Raw genomic sequence first — 22,644 nt, forward strand, 5'->3', positions numbered from 1 at the left:
TCCAGGGGCGCGTCCTCCCCCTCCTGCTTAAGGTCTCTGTTCAGCCTAACAAAAAGTGTGGAGTTGTCCGGCCTGCCCGGTACCTCTCAGCAGCACTTTGCCAGGAGTTCCGCGTGCCCTTTTGACAAGGGGATCACTCAGGGTGACCTTAAAAGTGACTACGCCCCTTTCCCGGGGAATTACGGACAGCCCCACATGGGCCAGAAGGACGCGTCCAGCTTCACAGTGGGGTCGCCCCTCAAGGGGCCTGGGTTGGAGGCGCTCTGTAAACAGGAAGGAGAGCTGGACCGGAGAAGTGTGATCTTCTCCTCCAGCGCTTGTGACCAAGTGAGCACCGCGGCGCACTCGTACTCTGGGGTAAGCGGTTTGGACAAAGACCTCTCCGAGCCGGTGCCAAAGGGCCTGTGGGTGGGGACTGGCCAGTCCCTCCCCAGCTCACAGGCCTACCCTCATGGTGGGCTGATGGCTGAACACTTGCCAGGAAGGATGCGGCCCAACACCAGCTGCCCGGTGCCAATCAAAGTCTGCCCTCGCTCGCCCCCGTTGGAGGCCAGGACTCGGACTTCGAGTTCGTGTTCCTCCTACTCGTACGCCGAGGACGGGAGCGGGGGCTCGCCCTGCAGCCTGCCTCTCTGCGAGTTCTCCTCCTCACCCTGTTCCCAGGGAGCCAGATTCCTGGCCACAGAACATCAGGAACCAGGCCTGATGGGAGATGGAATGTACAACCAAGTCCGACCCCAGATTAAATGTGAGCAGTCTTACGGCACCAACTCCAGCGACGAATCCGGATCGTTCTCGGAAGCAGACAGTGAGTCGTGTCCTGTGCAGGACAGGGGCCAGGAGGTAGGGAACCCGACTAAATTCAAGTATGTGATCCACCCTCAGTCCTTCATCTGGACTCTCCCTGCCCCCCACCACTGCCAGATTGTTCTTGTTTGTCAAGAGTAAAGGTTACAGTAAAGGGACTGTCTCCCTCATCCGCTGAGGCAGGAGGCTTCCAGGCGATTCCAAATTAACCACTTTGTCCTAGAAAGCACTTGAAATTTGATCGAGATTTCAGTACTCAGCAAGCAGAGGCAAAGTGCTTAGTGAAAACAGTCAGTCTAATGCCTGAAAGCGTGCGCAGGCGCTTCCGATCCCCGCCCCCCTCCCCTTCCCGTCCGTCTGCTTTGAAAGGATGCCATACCCCTCACCCTCATCCTTGCCCCTGGCCTCTTCAGTGTGAAGGAAAATATAGAATCGCTTTCAAAACTGACTGGTTGAAACTAGAGAGATCCACACTAAACAGGTGCTTTCCCAGCACCTTTAAGTTTCCTCGTCAGATGGGACTCTGGAGCCATCCCTTGTCCATTCATTTCAATGGAGGGGATGGACAGCTCATCATCTGTCCCAGTCCCAGTGTCACTGAAGAAGCACCCTTGTCAGTCACTCATAACTGTATAATGTGTCATTTCCCAAGCTCCCCACAAATGGTGAGAGTCATTTTTAGGAACAGTGGGGTTGAGTAGCGGTTTCTGTCCACCCTGAAAGCAAAGTACTTTCTAGGTAAAAATTCCCAAAGGCTCCATCTACGTCTTCCCAATGCTGGGAGAGGAAGCAGGAGCAACGCCAGCCACATCGTGAGGAAGACTCACGTGGCCAAGGAGAGAAAGAATAGACGCCCTCAGATGTCCCCCCTTCCCCTGTAACATGAGAGGCCCCCGGAAAGATCTGAGGGTGTCTGTGTCATGATCTGGCATAGTCTTGCTGATCGACAAGGAACCAACCTGAGACTGCCACCTGTGTCTCAGACCTGCCTCTGGAGCAGGACAGAGCGAGCCCGGTGAGAAGTCCCTCCCGAGGGCTGCTTCTCCGAAAAACACAGGAGGAAATGAAGCGCGCCCCTCATCATGCCAGTGCCCTCCACCCGCGTCTGCACTCCCTGGTTATTAGCCTCTAGTGAAGCAGGGATGTTAACCCAACCAGACAGCAGAAATGCCACCCAGGGTGAGGTGGGTTTTCACAGAGCCACGTGCGGTTTATTCAGCCTCTGCGAGGTTGGCGAGAAGCACATGAAGATTTTAGCTCGGGCATGTTTTGAAAATAGATTCCAAAACTTCCCGTGCCAACTACAGAAGTGCCCTGTGGTCACTTCCTCGTTTTCTGGCTAGCCCGGTCCCCGCTCTTCTGTTACTGCCTGGCAAAGATGGAAAAAGAAACATACTGAAAGGATTTAATTTAGCTAAAAGTCATTAAAAAGGAAATTTGAATGGGAAACTATTGCTATTTGAATACACTGTATCCCCTCAGGTTTGGGATGGAGGGTTGGGTTCAGTGCCCCGAGCCACACTCACATCTGTGTCGTCACATCTGTGTCCCTGACCTGAGAGGATTGAGGTTTCCTGAGAACAGTGAAAGGCTGTGCGTTCTCTTTCCTCACTCATCTCTTTCTGTCTGATCACAACATTTAGGAGGTTTTCTTTTTTCCCTGAAATTACTCATAGGCACCCCTGATGCAGAAGCCCAGTCGCTGGGTCCATCGGCATAACGATTTCCCTTGCCAAGGATGTCTCCAGAAAAGGACAAATGCCTTTGAGTCTTTGTTTTCTTTATATCTCTCCCTTAAGAGGAGCCTCACCATTAACTAAAGGGAGTGTGCGTTTATGACATTTGCATATGTTTAAGGACCTGTCAGTTTCAGATAAATCTCCTTTTGTCTCTCTAATGTCCCCAAAGAGAACTTAAAAGTCACTTCTTGGAACTAAATGCTGCCAACAAGAGCACATGTGTCTTTCCTGTGTTCGGGCCTTATCACTTGTCTACCTTAGACCTTTTCAGTTTTAAATGAATCGATGAAAAGGAAAAATCGGGGCTTTCTTGGCGGTCCAGTGTTTAGGGCTCTGCGCGTCCACTGCAGGGGGCTCAGGTTCGATCCCTGGTTGGGGTGGGCGGGGAGGGAAAAAAAAGAACAGGAAGAACCATTCGACCTATAAAATAGTCATGAACAGGACTAGTCTCCTCTCAAAAAATACCGCTGTCTTCAAAAATATTTTTTATTTTCACTTTTAAAAAATAGATATGTTCTTTGCATTTCTAAACAGTCTCGAAAGAAGAGACATTTTCCAAATTTCTGTGTCATTTCGGGAATCACATTTAGCCCCTCTCGGTAGTACATTTTGGGTAGGATCGTTATAGTGAAGCTAAGGTTTTTTCCCAATTTGACCTTTTAGTTTTCCTAAAGTAGAGATTAGGTTTTGCAAGAACTGTCTCAGGGACTTAGCATGACTGTTCCTCTTTGAGTTAATACTTTGCTTTGGGGAGTTTCTTTGACCCAGTGGAAGTGTGGTCTCCAGTAATAACACTGAAGGCAAACCCTTCACAAAGTGAATCATAACTGATCCAGAAGTCAACATCTCCTGGGCTGATTCTTCCCTGATCTGCTCTTGTGTAAGGTTCCAGGTGACTTCTCTTCCAAGTGAACCCCAAAGAGATGCCAGAGCCAGAAACCAAAAAAAAAAAGAGTTTCCAGGGGACTTCCCTGGCGGTCCAGTGGTTAAGATTCTGTGCTTCCACTGCAGGGGGCTCGGGTTCGATCCCTGGTCAGGGAACTAAGATCCCGCATGCCGTGCGGCATGGCCAAAAAATAAATAAAATTCAAAAAAGAAGAGTTTCCACCTCCAGCCAGCCACCTGTTCAGTACTTCAGACTGACGGGTCCTGCCTTCCTCCCAGTCTCTCTTCCTCTGTAAAGACCCAAAATGTTAGATCAAAAGAAAAGTGTTAACCTACCTTATATTCTGATTTCTAGTTACACCCTCTTAACTCTCCTATCTCACCAGCGTTGACTTCTCATCCTAACTATTCCCCAGCTTTGAGGAAAGTTTAAATAAGCACAATATTGTCCTTTATCAACAATCAGCTTTTTAAAGTTCCTTTTTAAAAATAATCAATCACAGCATACCCAGCCCCTAACATACCAAATTTAGCAGGCTTTCTCTGTGCCTACAGCAATCTACAAACACACATTTGCATCTCCAGGGGTTTGGGTTTTATTTTAATACCATTTGCCATGTAATTACTAAGCAACTTGCTTTTTGCACATAGCTGTCTACTGTGTACGTGCCTCTAGGTCAATCGTGTAGGGTTGACACATGCTTCTTTAATATCCCTGGTTCCCATAAATCACAATTGACTCATAAATCACCTATCAACAGATATTCCGGTTTCCAGTTTTTTCCCTCTTACAAACATTGGTGCAATAAACATTCTTGTGAACATGTGGTGCTTTTATTTTTGTGGGTTAGAGTCCCATAAATGGGTTAAAGGTTATACTCATTTGTTAAATACTACCTACCTACTTTCCCAAAAGGTTGTAGCAATTCACATATCCTTCAGCAACTTGTGAATGTCCACTGCCCCCTGTTCTTGCCAGTAGGAGTGGTCACCAGTCCTTCTGGTTTTTGCCAATCTGATGGGCAAAACATGACTTCTCGTGAAGTTGATAACTTTCTTGTGTGTATTCGCCATTTTGTATTTCCTTTCCTGGACTTGCCATCTGTCCACTTTTTGGGTATGTTGTTTGACTTTAGTCAATTTACAGGATCCTTAATCCTTAATATAGGAATATTAATCCTTTCTTATATTAATCCTATATCTTCTCCTTGTCTACTTTTTATAGTGTCTTTTTCCATTTAAAAAAAAATTTAAGTTTTATGTAATCAAATTATCAATCTTTTTCTTTATGACTTCTGGGTTTGCTGTTTTACTTAAAAAGTCAACTTGGGAATTTTTATTTATTTATTTATTTTTGGCTGCACAGCACGGCATGCGGGATCTTAGTTGCCCAACCAGGGATCAAACCCGTGCCCTCTGCAGTGGAAGCATGAAGTCCTAACCACTAGACCACCAGGGAAGTCCCCAACTTGGGAATTTTTTTCTTCCAATGATGAAAAAATGGACAGGTCATATTAAGTGAAAAAGGTAACATAAACAGTATATATAACAAGGTCCCAGTTTACTTTATAAAGAAACATAAATAATAAAAGCAGTATAGAGAATAAGATAAAATGGGAGGCAAAGTTGGCAAGAGGGAATACAGGGAAAGGTTAATTTCTATGTATTTCTGTAATGTTTGAATTCTGTATTCAAACAGATTCTTTACTCTGTATTCTTTATTCTGTATTCTCACACAGATTCTTAATCGAGATATAATTCATATACCATAAAATTCACTCTGTTAAAATGAACAGTTCAGTGGTTTTCAGTGATTCACAAAGTTGTATGACCATCACCAGTGTCTAATCCCAGAATATTTTCATAACCCCCCCAAAAAACATAATATCCAGCAGCAATCACTTCTCATTGCCCTCTTCCCTTACCCCATGACGTTACTAAACCATCTTCTGTCTCTATAGATTGCCTAGTCTAGACATTTCATTTCAAAGGAATCTTACAATATGTGGCCATTTGTGTGTGGCTTCTTTCATTTAGCATGTTTTCAAGGTTCCTCCTTGCCCTTGATGTACCCACCAGGTACATTATCATGTATCAGTTCTTCACTCCTTTTTATCGCTGAGTAATATTCCCCTGTGTAGATATACCAGTTTTGTTGATCCGTTCATCAGTTGAGGGACATTTAGGTTATTTTCACTTTGGGGCCATTATCAATTATCTGCTGTGAGCATTTGTGTACAGGTTTCTTGTAGACATGTGTTTCAGTTCTCTTCGTTACATACCAAGGAGTGGAATTGCTAAATCCTATGATAACTCTATGTTTAGCGTTCTGAGGAACTACTAGACTGTTTTCCAAGGTAACTGAACTATTTTGCATTCCTACCAGCAATGTATGAGGGATCCAATTTCTCTGCATCCTCATCAACATTTGTTACTGTCCATCTTTTTTATATAGCCGTTCTAGTGGTGTAAAGTGATATCTCATTGTGGTTTACAGGTTCGTTTTTAAATTTTGAAAATTACAGAAGAGTCATGAGCATTTGCCAAGAAGTAAGCATCTTAGTGACATAGTTTTGTACCACAAGCATTAACTGTAGATTTTAATAAAGAAGCACTAGGAAGACAGTTTATTTGCATAGTCAAAAGCATTGATTAATTGGACATGCTTTATTTATTTTATTTTTTTGGCTGTGTTGGGTCTTTGTTGCTGCGCGTGGGCTTTCTCTAGTTGTGGTGAGCGGGGGCTACTCTTTTGTTGCAGTGCACGGGCTCAGTAGTCGTGGCGCATGGGCTTAGTTGCTCCGCGGCACGTGGTATCTTCCCAGGCCAGGGCTTGAACCCGTATATCCCTGCATTGGCAGGTGGTTTCTTAACCACTGTGCCACCAGGGAAGTCCTGGACTTGCTTGATTAACGTGCTTCCTGTCAAGAGGGATGAAAGTGTATGAGGGTGATGTGCGTACGTATATGTTAGTGTATGTGTCGGGGCAGGGAGAAATAATGTCCAGAGCAAACACAGAAATGTTTCAGAAGAGCCGTGTCTGACTCTATGTCTCCCATCCAAATGTTGGCTTCCAGACATATGTTGGATGTAAAATGTTTACAGTCGTTTTTGTGGTTTGTTGAATCAGGCATCTTTTTACAAGTAACTGTAGTTGGTCTGCTTAATATTTAGAAAGAAAACCTCGCTGGGCAGCATAGAAGTCAGCCATATTTCTAATTAAAACAATGTTTTCACGTTGTCTAGAAAGACTCTTAGCATCTGCAACTGCAAAGCATATCGTATGACTGAAAGAAGAAACTATGTGACAAAGAAAGATAGGGCTGATAAACAGAAATACTAATACTCCACAACGACTACTAGTACTACTACTAATAATAATGGGACTTCCCTGGTGGTGCAGTGGATAGGACTCCACACTCCCAATGCAGGGGGCCTGGGTTCAATCCCTGGTCAGGGAACTAGATCCCACTTGCATGCCACAACTAAGGAGCCAGCGCAACCAAATAAATAAATATTATAAATAAATAAATAAAAAGAATTCTCCCTTAAAAAATAATAATAATACTTCATAGTCATAAGGCAATTCAAACTTTTCAAAGCACTTTCTCCATCTATTATCCAGTTTTATTCTTCATAGCAATCCTCTCAGCTAAGTAGGGCAGATATTATCTCCCTCTGACTCCCAGATCCTCAAAGAACTTCAGGACAGAGAAGGAAAGACTTGCCTGAGATCACATAGCTAGGTAATTGCAGCATCACAGCTAAATTCCAGGTGTCCTGTGTTTGTTTTAGAAACTGGATCATAAGAACAGAGGTTAGATGGACAGTTGTGCAGGAAGTGTGTCTTTGGCAGGGGAGATTTTGTCACTGGCATCTGCCCGACACAGAGCTGGCTGTTGCCATTCCAACAGCACTAGAATTGTCAGCCCAATGGGCATCTTGCTTTGTCCCCAAGACAACTCACAGGGATCTGAGGGGCTTGTAAGAGCATAAATGTTAAAGGCTTTGGAGAGGTGACTGCACCATCCGGTCCTCAGGGTACTTGCTAAGGGATCCAACTTCTGTAGCTTCTACTCAACATCTAATAGTGAAACCAAGAAAGGAGATAGGAAAGAAGATTGACCACCAAGCTTCCGCTGGGATTTCTAGAGGAAAGAGGTGCTTTTTTTCGCCTTTTTCTGCAACACCTGCGTCTCTGTCCTGCTTCACCAATAGCCCCCATCCAGCACACCAAAGACACCAGGTGAGTGAGATGTGTGTTGAGAGGCATGGTGAGGTGAGGTAGCCATTGTGCTGTCTGATTGCAACCCTGTAAAAAGTATACAGAGGAAACAAAGATCACGGGGAAGTCCACCAGAGCAGGAGAGTCATTGTTTGGGTGCGGAAATTTTATTCTCCTCTATTGTCTCATAATTGAATTTTCTGCTAGAAGTTATATATTTCTCGTACAATTTTTAAATGGTATTTTTGTTTTACTGGGAGAGAGGGGATGTGGTTTTGGCGGCAGCAACAGGGTAGTTGTTGGCAGGAGAGAGAAAGGGAGCAGCTGATTTCTGTCTGGTGAGAAAGAAGCACAAGCACCTGGGGTCCAGCCAGCAGCATCCCCTGCTCGGGCCCCCAAGGAGGAATACTTAGGTTTCTTTCACTGTCCAGATGCCACAGCATCTTCCCACCTTTTGTCAGCCCCTAGGGCCAGAGACACCTCGGCACTGCAGGGACCACTCATTTCAGGGAGCTCCCAGGAGGTCTAATCCCCTCCTCTGGTCACTACTGAGCCAGCCAGGACGGGTACCGGCTGAAAACAGCTTCTGCCCTGTTCCTCCTGCTGTGCCCCAGAGAGAGGAGAGTGAGTACCGTGCTGGGGCCAGGATGACAGCAACAGAGCAGATTAGACAGGCTGAGGCTGCCTGACTCTCGGAGTGAGTCTCCACTGAGAACCCAAGCGGCGGCAAGCACCTGTCTAGAGAGACATCGGCACCCCGGACCCCTCGGGCCTTTGCCCTTCTAAGCAGCCTGGCCAGCCTTCTGTGTCTCTACGCTGAGCCTCACTCGCGTGTGATTGCCGAGTGGTGGTGGTGGTGATTGGCTGGACTCTCCATCTTCTCACCTCACTGTTTACAAGGGTCCCGGGAATGAAAACTAAGCTACCTCCGAGAAGTAAAATCCTGGAGGAATCATTGGGTTCTAAGAATTTGCCAGAAGAAAGGCAGGAGGGCCTCAGCCTTCTCAAGGTCCAAGGCCAAGTCACATTAGCTGACTTTTGAGCCCATCTGGGGACTACGTGGGTGCCTGCCAGCCTGGGAAAGGAATGTTCTCCCAGCTCCATAATGGGTCTGCAGCTGCCGTTCATCTCCGGGGAAGATGCCCATCAGCTTGGAACTTACTACCCTGAAATCAACAAATAGGTGTGGTGAGTTTCCCACTGTGCCTTTCCAAGAACAGTCAGGGGCTTCCCTTTGGTAGCTGGGGTAAGTTCTCCCTAGCTAGAAGGGTAGCAGCACCTTTTCGAAAGAAACAAGAGTAGCTGGGGTTTGGGCTTTTTTTTTCTTTTTTTCTTCATGTGGAAGAAAGTGTATAGCTGACGATTTTCCTTTGACCTCTTTGCAAAGCAGCTTGAGTTGCAACAGCTCTGCTGAAATGTTATATGGCCTTTTGCTTCAAGGACTTTGAAACTAGCATTGTTGATTTTTCCTCTTTCCTGTCAACCTCAGTCCTGTTTCCGTAGTGTTTTACGTTTGCTGTCTGGTGGATTTAAAATACAGTAGCTCTTGGTATAGAAGGCCTTTTGACTTTCCCTGTGGCCTGAACTATAGGTATATATTCTGTCTGAAAATAAGTAAACACACTGTACAGCAGAAGCAGAATTGCTTTGTTGTCAGCAGAGGGGGAGACGCCATGAAGCCCGAAGTGCTGTAACCCCTGCTGTGCAAACAAGCCTCCTGTCTGGTGTGGAAACATCCGTGTCCCCAACAGACAGACCTCTGTGTTATTTAGGTACCATCCAGGATCTGAGTGTCTGTTTGTTATCCAAAGGGTATAAAAGGGAAATCAAACATTCTTTCATATCATTATAAGCCCTGTGCAAACACAGCCTGTGGACAAAGCCCTTTCCCGGGTCCATAAACAAGGAGCTGTTTGTCCTGACTGCCCGTCATTAGCGGCCAAAGCAGGGCTGAGCCGAGCATGGTGTCATGTGCACTGTTGCGATTCTGCTCTCTTGGGCCAGAATTTGACAGGTGTCATGGGACAGAGTTCGCCCTATGGAAGTTCAGTCAGAGCACCCACTGGGATCCTTCAGCAAATGCCACGTCTAACAGGCTCAGAGCTATGAAGTAACCTGACTAAGCCATTGCACCCAGCCGCAGGAAGGCAGATCTTTAGTAGGATTGCCTTTGTGCCTGGGGATTAACGAGACACAAATGCCAGGATCCAGACTCATGTCTGCCTGCATCTGATGCAACCAAAGCAAAAGCCTGAGCTTAGGATAAAATATCTCCCTCTCACTCCCCTGAACAACCCAGACATAACGCTGCAGCTTCTGAATAGTAACGAGGACCTGGTTTCTTCACCCCAAAATATTTTGATCAATTAAGCCCAGACCTGCCAGTCTGATTCTCTGGTTACTGAAGTTCACTCGAGTCCACTTGTTCCGTCTTCTAGAGCTGTGCTGTCCAGTACAGGAGGCATACGTCACACGTGGCTACTGAGCCCTGGAAACGAGGCTCATCTGAATTGTAATGAACCCCCAAGTGTAAAATACACTTCGGATTTTGAAAATTTAGTACCCCCCAAAAGGTGAAGTATCTCAATAATTTTTAATGTTAATTACATGTTGAAAATATTTTAGCTCCATTGGGTTCAATTAAATATATTATTAAAATTAATTTCACCTGTTTCTTTTCACGTCCTTTAACGTGGCTAGTAGAAGATGTAAAAATCACACACGCAGCTCACGTCGTTTGCATTGGACAGCGCTGGCCTGGCTCCTGAAGGAAGTTTAGGTTTATAGTGCCATCTGCTGGTCCACCTAAAGCAGACGCTAGTGTAAGCGGGAGTTCAGCCGTCCGAGCAGGGAAACACTGTCTCTTGGCCAAGCAACATGCAATCTTCCTCTTCCAGAAGCTTCTGAGCAGGACCAGAACTGACCCCTCAAGTCTCTGCCTTGTCAGGAGTCTTTTTTTTAACTTTTTTAATTTTATACTGGAGTATAGTTCATTAACTAACAATGTTGTGTTAGTTTCAGGTATACAACAAAGTGATTCAGTTATACATATACATGTATCTATTCTTTTTCAAATTCTTTTCTCAATTAGGTTGTTACAGAATATTGATCAGCGTTCCCTGTGCTATACAGTAGGTCCTTGTTAGTTATCCATTTTAAATATAGCAGTATGTAGGGATTTCCCTGGTGGTCCAGTGAGTAAGGCTCTGCACTCCCAATGCAGAGGGCCTGGGTTCGATCTCTGGTCAGGGAACTAGATCCCACATGCATGCCGCAACTAAGAGACCTGGCGCAGCCAAAGTAAATAAAATTCTTTTTTTTAAAAAAAATAAATATATAAATAGAGCAGAGTGTATATGTCAATCCCAAACTCCCTAACTATCCCTCCCCTCCACCCTTCCCCACTGGTAACCATAAGTTCAGTCTCTAAGTCCTCGTCAGTAGTCTTGAAGAGGGCGATGGCAGACTGATGGAAGGTGCAGGCCTGTGTTCTCTACCTTGTGGGTACTGAGGAAGCCCACAAGAACAGCAGTTCTTTTCCCAAGAAAGATTTCAAACTGCCACAGGGTTGTAAAGAAGCATGTGACAGAATATAAGGAGAACATAGATCCATCTCTTAAAAGACTAGTGTCCTCTCTTTGGATGACGCTTACCTGCCTTGATTTGTCAAGAGCTTGAAAGTAGGACTCTTTCTGATAGTATCTGCATCGGTTATCTGTTGCTGCATAACAAATCACCCCAAAACTTCGTGGCTTCAAACAATGATAATCATTTAACATCTCTCACTGTTTCTATGGGTGTGGAATTCAGGAGTGGCCCATCTGAGCACTCCTGGCTCAGAATATCTCATGGGGTTGAAGTCAGATGTTGTCTGGGGCCAATCCCTGAAGGTTTGCCTGGGCCCAGAGGATCCATGTCCAAGGTGGCTCATTCATGTGACTGGTGAGGTGATGCTGGTTGTTGGCTGGAGGCCTCAGTTCTTCTCCACGTGGGGCTCTCCACAGGGCTGCTTGAGTGTCCTTGAGGCTCAGCAGCTGGTGTCCTCCAGAGACCACAGTCTAAGAGGCCTAAGGGGAGGCTGCACAGCTTTTATGATATAGCTTCAGAAGTTACACACCATTACTCCCGCTGCATTGTATGGGTCAAGAGGCAGGAACACGCATCCCACCTCTTGACTGAGGAAGGTCAACATCACGTTGTAAAAGAAAATGTGAGAAGGGTTGGCCATTGTATTTTCCAAAAATACAAAGTCCCTAATGGGTGTATAGCACCGTGCAACTAAAAAGCGTGCCCCAGTTTTGCAGATGAGGAAATTGAGGCTCAGAGAAGTAAAGTAACCAGCCTGCAGTCTCACGTCTGGCAGGAAGGACTAAAGCCCAGTTCTAACTCCTAGATCATACTGGTATAGCCCCTCCAGGTTCTTTCCCTATGTCTCCCTTATGCTGTTGTAACTACAGATTACACTGACTGTTTCATCTTTCCAGCATCTTCAAGGTTTGCAGTGCTCTCTTCATTCAAGTGTTTTAGATGATTCTTCAGTTGATGTCTGTCTACAAATTGTCATTTTACTGAGTTGAGACTCAATGGGAGTAGGTTTCAACTACCTATAGAGCCCTTCTTACACAAGTGCTGTAGCAATGGCAATGTATACATTTTCCAATATTTTCCATGCTGTTTGCTTCAAAGATCTCAGGAATAACAACCACATTATAAAGTGTGTACTTACATTCTGTTTGATTATCCGAATATTACATCTTATTTATTTTTGAAACAGGAAAGAATAATCACTGCCTGCTTCAGTCGTTTTCAGAGTAGTTGGTCATTGTAAAAAGGAGGTTTTTCCAATTTTTGATGTTCCACCTGCCAGAATGAAAACAAAAATCCAGCTGCCATAATCACGTTCTGTTATTCTTGGTTCCAGGTCAAACTTCCCTTTCCTGTCGATCAAATCACAGATCTCCCGAGGAATGATTTCCAGATGATGATTAAGATGCACAAGCTAACCTCAGAGCAGTTAGAGTTCATTCACGACGTCCGCCGGCGCAGCAAGAACCGCATCGCGGCCCAGCGCTGCCGCAAGAGGAAGCTGGACTGTATTCAGAACTTAGAATGTGAAATCCGCAAACTGGTGAGTTGACCCGCCCTTTGCTGTCAGCAACCTGGAGTGACCGGGGCTGATGCAAAGTTACAGTAGCGAAGGCCAGAGAGGTAGAGAGAAGGCCACCGTTCAGGGAAGTTCGAGTTGATTTTTAAACGAGTTCTCAACAAAAATAATAGCTTTATATCTGTAATGCGTGTGTCTGTGCAGGTGTGTGATTGTTTGTCAGTATTTTATATCTTTTAGCCATTCGTATATTTTTTTAAATGTATTGACGTATAGTTGATTTACAGTGTTGTGTTAATTTCTCTGTACAGCAAAGCGACTCAGTTATACATATATATACTCTTTTTCATATTCTTTTCCATTATGGTTTGTCACGGCATATTGAATATAGTTCCCTGTGCTCTACAGTAGGACCTTGTTGTTTATCCATTCTATATATAATAGTTTGCCTCTGCTAATCCCAAACTCCCATTCCTCCCCTCCCCTAGAGGTGCTTCTTTTTTATTTTCCATTCAACATGTGCTGAGAGCTAACATTTACTGCATGCATATGTGGACCAGATATTATTCTAATCTCTTTCTGTAGGTGATCACATGTAATCCTCACATCAACCCTATGATTTAGGTTCTACTTTATCTCCATTTACAAAGGAGGAAACCAGAGTGCAGAGAGGTTAGGTAACTCCCCACTATGTGGCAGAGCTTGAATGCAGACCCAGCTGCCTGATTCCAAATCTTATTTGCACTGCTTTCTCCCACCTCCCATGGACATGGAGGAGTGTAGGTTAGAAGCAGGACACCAGCCTACCACCAGGGGTCGCTCAGCCACGTGATCTCTTGAAGTCCTTCACAGCCCCAGGGTCCTGAATTCTGCCTCAAAGTGGCTGTCACCTCCTCCCTGTGCCTGAGAGTATTTTGTCTCAGGGAATAATCTCCCATCTCTCACGCCTCCCCCTCACTCAGAGCTCTGCACTCCCTTCTCCTTGATAAGCAACCTTAAGCTGCAGGAAGTAAATCCAGGTGGCCTCTGGCTCCTGACTGTACCCTTGAAGGCAATTAACGCCAACTTCATTCAGCTCAGCCTTTCTGCCGGCCAAATCCTGGAAACTCATCCCACGTGCCCTGTCTGTGTCAGGCTGAAGAAGAGGGAGCCCACGGACTGTGGTCATGATCTAAGCTTGGGTCCTCAGGCTATACGTGGCGGTCCTTTGCCTCCTGGTAAGCCGTTGTCCTAACGGGAACCTAAGAGCAAAATAAGACATTTGAGAAGCCGAAGTAAATGTTACCTGTTATCAAGATAGTCCTGGACCTCGGGGTCTTTTTTTTTTTTTCTCTCTTAATGTAATTAACACCAACCAAGCAGGGGAAATGTGCCCATGTTCAGCGGCTGCCATCACCTACAAAATAAAGGCCAAGCTCCTTAGCAAGATGCACTGTGTTCTCTGTGATTCGGTCTACCCTCCAGCATCACCCTCCTCTCCTTTCTTGGAACTGGACCCCCAATAAAATCAAACTGGATGCACTTCCCCTCAGCCCCATCTCCTGCTGTTTCTACCTCTGTGCTCATGCCTCTGCTATTTCTCCTCTACCTCGGACAGTCCTCGACTGTTTTTTTTCTCTGACTACATCCTTTGTTCCTTAAGAGTCAGTTTACTTTCACCTCTCCAAAAAGCCCCTTTCCTGAGTCCCTGGTGAAGCTGAGCACCTGTCTTCAGGGCCCTGATCTGACCTCTGGCTTCATACTTACCACATTAGTCTTGCATTATCTGTGTATATGCCTGTCTCCTCAGCCCTGGCCCTAGACTGTAGGTTCCTCACAACAAGACAAGTCTTGAGAAGCCTCTCAGGAAATGTCTGTTGCCCTAAAATGTATTAGAAATTGTGACTGAGTCATGAGATTACAAATTCCTTCTTTCCTTCAAATTTTTCTTTAATGTTGTTGGTTTTGATTTTTTTTTTTTTTTTTTTTTTGGCGGTCCGCGGGCCTCTCACCGCTGCGGCCTCTCCCGTTGCGGAGCACAGGCTCCGGACGTGCAGGCTCAGCAGCCATGGCTCACAGGCCCAGCCGCTCTGCACATGTGGGATCTTCCCGCACCGGGGCACGAACCCGCGTCCCCTGCATCGGCAGGCGGACTCCCAACCACTGCGCCACCAGGGAAGCCCTTTAATGTTGTTTCAACAGCAACAAAAATGTTTAACTTAAGCCAACATAAGGAAGCAAGTCATTGCTGCCGATGAGTGTGGGTCTTTGGAAAGCCTGCTGGGCTTAAGTGGGGACCCAAGCAAGGATGAGCCTGCTGGGTATAAGGTTTCAGGGCCTTAAGCACATGTCTATAGTAATTCGGCCCAACACTCTTTTTCAGGTGTGAGAATAACTATTATCATCCATATTTGAGAAACGCCTGATTTTTTGTAATTAGCACTCTTCCCTGTGTAATTTTGTAATACTGAGCAAATAGGAAAGTCTAAGCCATACCCCTAGCAGATACCTAAAGCCCTTTGCTAATATTGTTCGGTTGAGAAACCAAGAAGGCGTCTCCTATTTCTCCCCCTGCTTTTTTGGAAACCCCTTGAGTAATGTGCTGCATTTCCCTGCTGAACGAGAGTGTCGCGTGCTCATCGATGGGCACCTGTGACTTAGAGCATCCTGTTCTCAACCGAGGCCTTGATTTATACTGCCTTTCCTGCAGAGAACCAAAAGCCTGTCACGTGCAGCATTTCATCTTCTTCCCCCTAGAAAGTGGCCCAGGACCTTTCGTAGATCAGTGGACGTGGAGGGGTGGGTGGCTTGGCCAGGATGATGTGGCAGAATGGAGACCGCGATCCCTCCTGGGGCTGGTGTTGCCTCCCATTTTGCAGACTTGCAGGTCCAGGTAAGGAGGTCCAAGCTGCACAGCCACGAGTGTAAGATTTCTTCTCTTCGCCAGCCCTCCGGATGTGTTATACTCCACACCCGCCCCCGCTCTGGGGAGTGGCGCCCTTTCCCGGTGGGCGGGGACAGTCTGGTCCCGCCCCGCGAGGCCCGGCTCCCGCGCCCACTCGCTCCTGCCCGCACCCACGCGGTCTCCAGCACGCCACTCACTCTGCTTTTGCAAACTTGCGAAATGTATTCCTCTCGAGTTGCACTTGTACATCTGTTTATTTTTCATTTTTAAAACATGTTTTCTTGATAAATTTATAAATATTTTAGCAGGTGCCCTTTCCCCGTGTAAATCTCTGTCTCCGACACACATGTCCACACTGTCTGCCAGATTGCATTCGTCTTTCGGCACGTGCACCTCCCATGTAGGAGACCCACTGGTATGTTTGCTTCTCTCTCTCTCTCTCTCTCTCTCTCCCTCTCCCCCCTTCTTTTTCCCATCGTCTTGCATCCTCTCATCTCTCCTGCGCACCCTTGCAAAGTGTGAGGACTCACTTCACAGCGCTTCAGATGTCCCGTTTCTCCATCCATTTCACTGCGTGCACCTCACGGGGCATCCTCCTCTTCTCTCCTCACACAGCTAGTTATGGGAAAACCTCCATCAGTCTCCTCTGTGGTGGCTAAATTCACCTCTCTGATGGGGTGATGAATTTTAGTAACACAAGAGCTTATGTGGGGTTTCCTCTAAGGAGAATATCTCAGAACCCTGGGCTGGTACTCTAGGGCTCAGCCTTCTCACCTCTGTCCCTGCTTCCTGTGTCCAGAGAGAACTGGTCTTGGGACTCACTGCACAGTCCCCAGCCATCTGTGCCATTGTGTTCAGTCCATCAGCTACAGAGGCCAGAGAGCCTACTGATATAGGATTTTTTAAAAAATAAATTTATTTATTTTTATTTTTGGCTGCGTTGGGTCTTCGTTGCTGCGCACGGGCTTTCTCTAGTTGCGGCGAGCGGGAGCTACTCTTCGTTGCGGTGCGTGGGCTTCTCGTTGCGGTGGCTTCTCTTGTTGTGGAGCACGGGCTCTAGGCGCGTGGGCTTCAGTGGTTGTGGTGCACGGGCTCTAGAGAACAGGCTCAGTAGTTGCGATGCACGGGCTTAGTTGCTCCACAGCAGGTGGGATCTTCCTGGACCAGGGCTCGAACCCGTGTCCTCTGCATTAGCAGGTGGATGGATTCTTAACAACTGCGCCATCAGGGAAGTATAGGATTGAATCATGTGAAACTGCTGATGGTTGATTTTTTTTTTTGCAATTTTCATTGTCTTTTTTCTAAATAGACTTGCTTTTTTCAGAGAAGTTTTAGGTTCACAGCAGAATTGAAGGGAAAATACAGAGTTCCCACCTGCCCTCTACCTCTGCACACTCACAGCCTCCCCAGAGTGGTACGTTTGTTACAACTGATGAAGTTATAATGACACATCGTAATCACTCCAAGTCCATAATTTACCTTAGGGTTCACTCTTGGTGTTGTATGTTCTATGGGTTTGGACAAATGTATAATGAATGGCATGTATCCACCATGACAGTGACATAGAGTAGCTTCATCTAAAAATCCTCTGTGCTTCAGCTCTTCATCCCTCCCTCCCCCACCCCACTCCTTAGCAAACACTGATCTTTTTACTATCTCTATGGGTTTGCCCTTTTACAGAATGTCATATAGTTGGAACTGATGGACTGTTTTTTGACCTTCAGAAATCGCAACCTAATGCATTTGGGGGAGATTTTCAACTACAAGGTTTGGGACTGAGAGTTTTCCAATGGATTCTCTGCACACCCCAAATTCCAGGAAACTGGAACCTTGATTCTCTGCAGTTTTCTGGTTGGTGGTGATTTTGCTGGTCACTCGGCTGGGCCTCAGAGAGGCATGAAAAGAAGCTACCACGGGGAAGGTGTCAGGGTCAGTGGCACATCTGGATGGGCTGCTCAGATGGGAGACTTGGCAGAAGTATGTGTCCAGGCTCTCATCTTTCAAGTTTCTAGATCCTGACCTAGTCATTTCTGAGTTACACTATAATGTAGGATGCAAAAACCAACGCTGGAAAAGCCCTGGAACCTGCTGTATAGCACAGGGAACTCTGCTCAATATTCTGTAATAACCTAAATGGGAAAAGAATTTGAAAGAGAATAGAAAAGAAATAATGAAGTGGGCTTGTATGATCCCATTTATATGAAATTCCAGAGAAGGTAGATCTATAGAGATAGATTGCAGGTGAGTGGTTGCCTGAGGCGGGGGGTAAGCATGGGGACTGACTGCAGTGGAAGTGAAAGAGATTCTTGGGGTGATGGGACTGTTCTAAAATTGTATCATGGAATGGTTACACAGCTTTATAAATTGACTACAAATCATTGATTGTTTCATACTTGAAATTAATGAATTTTATGGCATGTAAATTAAACCTCAATAAACCTGTTAAAATTTTTTTAAAAAGAAAAGCTCCAGAAAACAGGATGCTGGGTCCTCCCATTCAGGCTGGATCAGGCCTTTTCTCTTTCTTCTGTTCAGGTGTGTGAGAAAGAGAAGCTGTTGTCAGAGAGGAATCAGCTGAAAGCATGCATGGGGGAACTGCTGGACAACTTCTCCTGCCTTTCCCAGGAAGTCTGCAGAGATATCCAGAGCCCTGAGCAGATCCAGGCCCTGCATCGGTACTGCCCTGTCCTCAGACCCATGGGTCTCCCCACAGCCTCCGGTATGAACCCCGTGCCCTTGGGCGTGGAGCAGAACCTTGCCGCCCCCCAGTGTGCGGTGGAGGAAAGCGTGCCCTGCTGCTTGGAGCAGGGCACAGCGGCCCCCGGGCCCCCATGGGCGCCCAGCAGCGCCTCAGAGAACTGTACTTCTGCTCGGAGGCTGGAAGGCACTGACCCAGGAACCTTCTCAGACAGAGGACCTCCTCTGGAACCCAGGAGCCAAACGGTGACCGTGGACTTCTGCCAGGAAATGACTGATAAGTGTACAACCGATGAACAGCCCAGGAAAGATTACACCTAGTGACGGCCTGCCTCCTAATTCTCAACCCTCTCCCACCCAGGTGTCCATGGGTCAGCCTGCGGTGCCGTTTGTCTGTCGTCTGGAAGAACCAAGAAGGAATTTGGTGCACACTACAGCAGTCTTAGCAGCAATACTGTTTCCAAGTATTCTCTCCTCCCTTCAAGCAGGAGCGATATATAGTTACCTTCACGATGGTGCTACCCCTTGCTCAGGCAAGGAAAGACGACAGTGATGATGCTGTCTGTCTGTGGGTTCATTTCAGTCTTAACAGGGATAGACTATAACACCTCTAGGACCCAACCACGGATTTTTTTTCTCAGTGGCCCATGTCACAAACCCTATCTCAGGAATTTCTTCTGAATGTTCAATTTTTTTCATTGAAGACAGCTTCTATACACATCAAAGTTTTATAGCTAGACTGTACATATTATATATAATATATATATAAAATATATATCTCTCTCCATATGCAAAAGTCCTGCATGCCTCAATTTTCTCATCCTAAAACTGGAAACTTCGTTTCTCGTTTATAAACAGGTTCCAACATTCCTCTTCTTTTGTCTCTGACGCTAGAACTAGTTTGTAATTGTTAAGATGGTCGTTTTCCTTGCTTCACAGTTCACTTTCAAGTTGTGCTTATTTATGGACAGAATTCAATGTTGGAAGCTTTCTTTGAGGTTTTATTTCAGACCTTCTTTTGTTTGTTTGGTTTGGTTTGGGCACCATCAGGTGGTGCCAGTTGAGTATCGTGGGTTTGGTTTTTTCTTGCAGATACTGTACAGTCAAGGTCAACTTTGCCACTTGCACTGAGTTTTGGGTCAAACCTATTTTCTTAAATGAAGTTGTCACTTCAGTATAACTCAAGTAAACTGTATATTCTTTGCTTTTAGTTAAAAAAGTAAAACAGTTAGCTAATTAAAAAAAAGCACTCAGGTGATAATTATGTAGGAAAAACAATCTTGCCAAATAATGAATCCATCCTAGGATGTAGACAATAATCTGCTTGAATATTTTTATATTTCACCTCCTCCCCACCTTTTCCTAAGCAAAGTTTAAACGCAGAGTTCAGAGTTGATGCTGGACGTCCAGATTCCTAAGTGGGGAAAGAGTTTGGACGTCTCACTCAAAAGCGCATGGAAACAGCAGGAATCGTGATTTTGTACCAGAACTCAGCAGGCATTGGCTCCTAAATAGCAAGTTAGAACTGTTTTCTCAGCCCGGGAGTAAGTCCCATTCATTTCAACACTTCCCCAGGCCTCTGCTTGCTCTCGGAAGCATAGGATAGTAGGAACTTCTCCGTCGAACGACTTGGCTGCTCAGCGAGCCAGCTTCCCAGCCCAGGACCTGCCTCCCGCCAGGGACTCACCTGAGGGGGTCTGAATCACAGCCCTGGGGGTGCCGCCCTTAGGTGGCCGTCCTGGGGTTAACGCAGCTGGCCCAGAGTAGGAGAGAGCAGGACAGATGTTAGCCTGAGGTCTGTCCCTGACGCAGGCAAAAGCATTTCTTTCTCCCTTCTTTCTCCAAATGCTTTGAGTTGAATTCTGAGATTTTTCCACCCTTCTCTAGTCCGAAGGCAGATTTCTTTCTGAGGCTTTGGACACGACGTGGCCAGGAGCCCTCCCTGCCCCCCACTCACCAGGCACACACCTTACCCTCACCTGATGATCATTTCCTTCTCTTGCTGCAAAACTAGTTGGCTTGCAACCCACAGAGAGCAGCTTCCCTTGGCTCAGGGGGCACCTTGGCCCCTGGCCACGTTTACAGGAAGGTGTGCCGGATGCCACAGCCGGCGCAGGGGAGAGATCAGCTCCCTCCCTCCTCCGGGCCGGCTGCAGGAAAAGTCCTGAACAGTCTGATGTGGGGATGGGGTGGTGGGCAGTGGGGACTAGGTGGTTGATTTTGTTTCTTTATTTGTGCCATTGTTTGGAAGATATTAAAGCTGCATGTAAAAGGGGAAATTAGTATATGACGTAGGCGAAAAGTGAAATCATAGTAACATATGTTTTAGTATTAACTTTTTTCTGTACAAATATTAGTGCTAAATGTTTAAATATGTATGAATGCCAGAAATTTGTTGGTTCATGCGGTAGGATTAAAAAAAAAAGGCTTTTCTTTGAAAATAGTTCCACTTTTAAAACCTGCCTCTGGGTTTTTGTTTTTCCTCACGTGTGTATGTATGGTGCGTGCTCGTCTGAGACAGACTGTGATCCAGCTCTGAGTTGGAGGTACCGTTTTTCTTGTGGCTGTTGGGATTTCTTGGCCTAGTAGAAGAGTTCTGTGCTTCACCGTGAGGTTTGCCTTTGGGAAATACTGGTGACAGCTCGAATTTAAACTCGTTGTGAATCACGTGATCCATCACAGGCGTGTGTTCTGGTAGAAGAGTCGGCCAACAGTATTTTTTTGGTTTTTTAACTCTCTTGTTGCCTTTTTTAAGTGACCTCCTCTTCTTTGGAAAAAGGAATGTTTTCTGCTCATATCGTAACAAGGTCTAAACCAGCCCGCTGGCGTGACTGACCCTGGTACCAACACATGTGCATCTGGTAGTCGTGGTCCCATTCGTGCCGTCCCCGTTCTGTTGTCCTGTGTGGCAGGCCTCCCGCTGGGGGGGGAGGGGTGTCCTCTAATCCCCGCCCTGCTAACTCAGCCCACAGTCTCCTCCCACCAGCCCCTGCCTCGCGTTTCTTCCTCTGCCCCAGTCACACCCCTGCCACTCTGGCCGTGGGAACTGGTTAAAAACACTGCTGGAGAAACTGTCTTTCGATTTCTTAGAGATGTAAACAAGTTATTGGGATTTGGTTCACTATCGACCAGGAACAAGCGACTGGCTTTGTGCAATTGTTGACGTGACGCGTCTGTGTCTCTTACGGCTCCGAACCATGTGCTTGTCAAGATTATTTCCGGGTTGATTCAAAGGGAGGACTAGCTGGGGACCAGAGTCCAAGTTGCCTCAAGTGGAATTTTAAAAACCAGCCTGTCTCCTTTCCCTGGGATCCCTTAGTGCAACTCGTGTCTTTTCTGAAAGAGGAAAGCAAATTAACAGCAAGGAATAGCATCTGCATGGCATGGTGACATTTAGTGGTATCTTTAAGGGTCCATCCTTACAGATATAAAGGACTCTTCCAGCTACAGAATGTTCAGGAGGGTCCCTGCGACAGGCGAGTTGTGTCTCCAGGTGGCTGGGTCAGGCATGGGCTGTTGGAACGGGGACAGTGGAGGTGGCCCTGTGGCTAGTTAACATCCGCCTGAAACTAGTCCTCCCGTCGGATCTGCCTTTGTTCTACTTATGTCTCCGGACAACCTCACTTCGTTCAGGTTGGTCAGGCTTGGGCAGGTGCATGCTTTGCCGTATGTGTCTGTTTCTTTTCGTTATCTGGGGGTGCCTTGAATAAAAGAACTTCATGACATACTGATTCTGGAACAAAACTGTTGCAAAAACGAACAAAGATAGAGCTGGCAAAGTTACTAGCCCACCTGCTCCTTCTCTTCTGGGTTCCCTAACAATGACTCAGGCGTCAGAGGTGATGCTGCACTAGGAAATGTTATTTTGTATAGTGTACAAGTAATTTATTCACTGTCTTTCTAAAGGTATGCTGCTTTTAAGATGCACTATGATTTTGGATTTAATCCTTGTGTTGCTTTCCCAAGGAAGTAAAAAAAAAAAAAAAAAAAAAAAGGCTGGTGATTAGTACGTCAACTGCCACTTCTCCTTGAAAAGGAAGGCAGGGACCAGCAACAGGACTTGTATGAGGGGACTGCTAAAAGCCAGGTGGGCACACTGTGAAGTCCAGTGTACCATCAAGAGGTCTAAACCTACACTTTCTCTTTTAATGCTTTATGATGGCCATTAAAGAAGAAACAAACAAAGGTGTGAAAATGTTACGCCTTCTAAGAAACCACTGAATCCTGCCCCTTCAAGCTGATCCACATGCTATGAGCATAATCCTCCCAAAATGTGTAAAAGCCTGCAAAGCTCTTTCAAAAC

At 46.1% G+C, this 22,644-nt stretch overlaps 1 protein-coding gene across 1 annotated transcript in view; it reads left to right on the forward strand.

Moving 5' to 3' along the window:
- BACH2 (BACH transcriptional regulator 2) overlaps positions 1-21,747 on the forward strand; it is an 85,556-nt gene extending 63,809 nt beyond the window's left edge. Inside the window, exons 3-5 of the mRNA XM_024731835.1 lie at positions 1-843; positions 12,578-12,784; positions 18,180-21,747. The exon at positions 1-843 is cut by the window's left edge and continues 43 nt beyond it. Coding sequence (XP_024587603.1) covers positions 1-843; positions 12,578-12,784; positions 18,180-18,662 — 1,533 coding nt within the window. The 3' untranslated portion in view covers positions 18,663-21,747. The remainder of the gene's footprint in view (positions 844-12,577; positions 12,785-18,179) is intronic.
- The last annotated feature ends 897 nt before the right edge of the window (positions 21,748-22,644 follow it).

The sequence above is a fragment of the Neophocaena asiaeorientalis genome, unplaced genomic scaffold, assembly GCF_003031525.2.
Source record: "Neophocaena asiaeorientalis asiaeorientalis breed wild unplaced genomic scaffold, Neophocaena_asiaeorientalis_V1.1 scaffold232, whole genome shotgun sequence".
NCBI lineage: Eukaryota > Metazoa > Chordata > Mammalia > Artiodactyla > Phocoenidae > Neophocaena > Neophocaena asiaeorientalis.